General features: G+C 51.4%; 1 protein-coding gene across 5 annotated transcripts in view; it reads right to left on the bottom strand.

Annotated features, from left to right (window-relative positions):
* Window positions 1-931: 931 nt before the first annotated feature.
* LOC102487728 (erythroid transcription factor) overlaps window positions 932-3,565 on the bottom strand; it is a 67,167-nt gene continuing 64,533 nt past the window's right edge. For all 5 annotated transcript variants that reach the window (XM_027769641.1, XM_006171933.3, XM_006171931.3 and 2 more), the window contains 6 exons: window positions 3,392-3,565; window positions 2,510-3,270; window positions 2,308-2,427; window positions 2,025-2,171; window positions 1,792-1,920; window positions 932-1,341 (listed from right to left, as the gene is read on the bottom strand). In XM_027769641.1, coding sequence (XP_027625442.1) covers window positions 1,279-1,341; window positions 1,792-1,920; window positions 2,025-2,171; window positions 2,308-2,427; window positions 2,510-3,270; window positions 3,392-3,565 — 1,394 coding nt within the window. In that variant the 3' untranslated portion in view covers window positions 932-1,278. The remainder of the gene's footprint in view (window positions 1,342-1,791; window positions 1,921-2,024; window positions 2,172-2,307; window positions 2,428-2,509; window positions 3,271-3,391) is intronic.

Below are 3,565 nucleotides of genomic sequence, written 5' to 3'. Positions count from 1 at the left end.
GTCCCCCCCCCCCTTTTTTTTTCTTGAGAGGCATATAACACATTTCTGACCAATCAGATGTATGCAGAGATGTTGGGTAAAGCATCCCTTCGCAGTTCCTTCTCTTCTTGACTGTTTGGGCTCTGGTGGTAATTTTGGGATCACAAGGTGGCCATGAAGAAAAGTCCTGGAAACCTCAGTCCTGACTCCCTTGAACTGCCAAAGCAGGTCTCATTATAGGGAAGAAATAAAACGCCAAAGTTGTTCTTCAATTTCCCACCCTCTGGTCAATGGCTAGCACCCTTTCCACCCAGGAAGCTACCCCCTGCCCAGCCACATCCAAGTTAAACCTGCTCTCCTCACCCTCCAATCAGGTCAATGAGATGCATGGGGTGGGAAGAACATCCTGGCAGTTGGTCTTCTCAGGCTAGGGTGTGGCTGGGACTGGCTGTGAGGCCCCTATTTCTTTTTTTGTTTTTCAGTGAGGTTTTAGCTATAGGGCATGTGCACTCACCAGAGAGAGACAGAGAGACAGAAAGTGAGAAGTCACCCCCCAGGGGGGATGGCCATGCTGCAATCCCTTCTCCAGTCTCCTCTCAAGATTTTGGGCAGCATGCACATGCACCCTGTATGAGTTTCGAGCTGCTGGGTCCAGGACTCAAACAGTGGTTGACTACACAGGAGTCCAATGATGCAACCATTATGCCATCTGCTGGTCCTAAGTCCCCTATTTCTAAGGCAAGTGCTCATTTCCTTTTGGACACTATCTTTAATCTCTAGTGCAGCCAGTCAAGCTCCCTATTCTATTTTTGGTTAGTTTGGGGGGTAATGTATGGGCAAGGGTTGACCCGATGAAGACCCACTCCCTCATTCCTTTGTTATTCATTGGCCATGCAGCCAGGGATGTGGGGTTTTCTCTCTACTCAGAGTAAAAAGGCTTTCTTCAGGTTGGGCAACAGTTTGTATTTTATTGCATATAGAACCCTGCCATAACTGCTCGTTGATTCCCTCCTCCCCCCAACATTATCTTTGTGATATCCCCTCTTGAGGCCACTTAGCTGCCCCATTCTTTCTGGGATAGAATAATGATGTCCCTTGGATAGGCAGGGGGAGATCCGCAATTCATCACTGTAGTCCTCTTAAACATATTCATACTTAAATAAGCACCCTTGGGAGTTTCAAAGGATATTAAGGTTGGGATGGAGTTACAGGCCACTCTCATCCAAGGTACAGGTTGGAATGAATTAAGGCTGTTCTATCTTGGGCCTCAGATGGTGAAGAGGGAGGATCTTCTGGGATTTAATGAGGCATATCCTCCCCAAACTTGTCCCGGTAGGCGATGTTCTTCACGTCTAGGAGAGCCTGAGGAGAAGGCAAGAACAATATAGGTGAGAGAACATGAGGGCCCTCTACTTAGGAGGCTGCCCCACTCCAGCCCTCATTCACTCTGTCTCCCACACCACACAGAATAGTCATGAGATGCAGCCACACAGAAGTGTCTGTGTTCGGGACCAGCAGTTAGTGTAATAGTTATGTTGCTGGACTTCCATATAGTCGACCGCTACTGGGCACGTGTGTGTGCATGCCCAAGATCCCGAGAGGAGAATGGAGGAGAAAGGATTGTGGTATGGCCATCTCCCCTGGGGGATGATTTCTCTCTTTCTGTCTCTCTGGCGAGCACACACGCCCTATAGCAAAAATGCTTCTCAAAAAAAAAAAAAAAAAAAAAAAAAAAAAAAAAAAGTGTCTGTGTTCTCTCCATACCCAATCACAGAAGGGTGTGGGGGGATGAGTGTTAAAAGGTCTACCCACCTCATGGTGTACATAGGCCTGGCAGGGGTAACACCAAGCAGACAGGTCAACGTAGCTGAGGACCAATGGGTGTCCAGAGTCTTCATAGTGTCGGAGCATGTGGGCATTTACATAACGAGCGCAGTAGACCTGAGGTGGGCGAGTAAGCATCAGTAGGTTAAGCAAGCCCCCTGTGGTTTGCTCCTAGGTCAACCCACATCCCCACGGCCAATCTCCTTGCCCCTGCTCCTTACCTGATAGCAGGACAGACACACCCAATTCTCCCTGCACGTTCCACAGTCCTGGCAAGGCTGGGTCACATTTAAGCCTGCTGCAGGTGTGGGGCATACTGCCACCAAATGGGGACACCAGGACCGTGGCATTACAGCATAAAATGTGGCCTACAGTGGGTGAATGAAACTGAGTAAGCTGAGGATCCTACCTCCCCATTATATGTTATTACATCACATACTTCTACCTGGAGACACAAAGAAACAAGAGAAAGAAGCCACAGTTCCAGCCTCTCTCTGAGCTTACCTGTGTAGTGTCAACAAGGTTCCCAAATGCCTGCATCAGCATAGAATCATCCATGGCCTGACCTCCAGCTGCCTCTCCTAGGAGGCCCTCCTCTTCTGGGGCCTGAGATTCTGTGGTTGCCTAGACACACAGAAACAAAAGATGTATCAGAGGGGCCTGATCTTGCCCCTTCTTCCCCCTACCTGGGTGTTGTGGGCCGTACCTGTGCTTTGTTGTCTAGTTCCAAGGTTTTGTTATTCCCAGTCAGCTGACTGAGAGATATTTGGGGTTTGGCTTCTTGCATAGGTGAGGTAGGGGTGGTCTGGTCTTCTGTGCATGAGTCTAGAGGAGTTTGGATCAGTTCTGCTCCCTTCACAGCCTCCTCTGAGGTGGTCTGGTCAAGTGTAGCTCCCCTTGAAGTCTTTTCTGGAGTGGTCTGGTCTATCATGCCTTCCCCTTCGGCTGCCTCTGCGATGGTCTGGTGCAGCATGGCTTTCCCTCCAGTCTTCTCAGAGGTGGTCTGGCCCAGAGTGGCTTCCTTTGCTGCCTCCTCCGAAGTGGTCTGGCACTGTGTGGCTACCCCCTCTGCCTCCTCTGAGGTGGTCTGGTCCTGTGTGGCTCCCCCTGCCACCTCCTCTAAGGTGGTCTGGCCCTCGGTTGCTCCCCCTGGTGCCTCCTCTGAGGTGGTTGGGCCCTGTGTGGCTCCCCCCACAGCCTCCTCTGAGATGGTCTGGCCCTCTATGGTTCCCTCCACAGCTGCCTCTGAGGGCTGCTCCACAGTCAACACCACCACAGCTGTTTCTGACTTAGTCTGGCTTGGAGTGGACTCTTCTGCAGATAATGCTGCGGTGACCTTCCCCATGCCTGCTCCCAGGATGTTCTCTTGTGGCGGGGTCATCCTCTCAGTCAACCCAGGATTGGCTGGTTGGGATGCCTTCTTGGTAACAGACTTAGAAATGGAGAGTTCCTCCTTGTCTTCTGCCTCTGGAAGCATGGCAGGAGGTTGTTGAATGCAGATGCTGTCCTCTTTCCAGTCTCTAAAACTGACCTCCTCCCCTCCTCCACTCAGTGCCCCCACTGGCCTCAGTTCCCCACATGCACTTACTTGTGACCCGCAAGCTACGCCAGTATCTGCGATGGACTTGGATGGTCTCAGTGATGGAGGCCAGGGCTCCTGAAAGCGGGGGCCGCTGCAAGGCCAGCAGGGGAGGTGAGTCTCCAAGGAGAGAGTGAATGCAGGCGGCCATAGACTCTGAGATGGATGTCAGGTTATAACCAC

The sequence above is a fragment of the Tupaia chinensis genome, unplaced genomic scaffold (assembly GCF_000334495.1).
Source record: "Tupaia chinensis unplaced genomic scaffold, TupChi_1.0 Scaffold150028_1, whole genome shotgun sequence".
NCBI classification, from domain to species: Eukaryota; Metazoa; Chordata; class Mammalia; order Scandentia; family Tupaiidae; genus Tupaia; species Tupaia belangeri.
The sequence above is the reverse complement of the archived record's forward strand: the minus strand, read 5'-3'. Positions and strand labels throughout refer to the sequence as shown.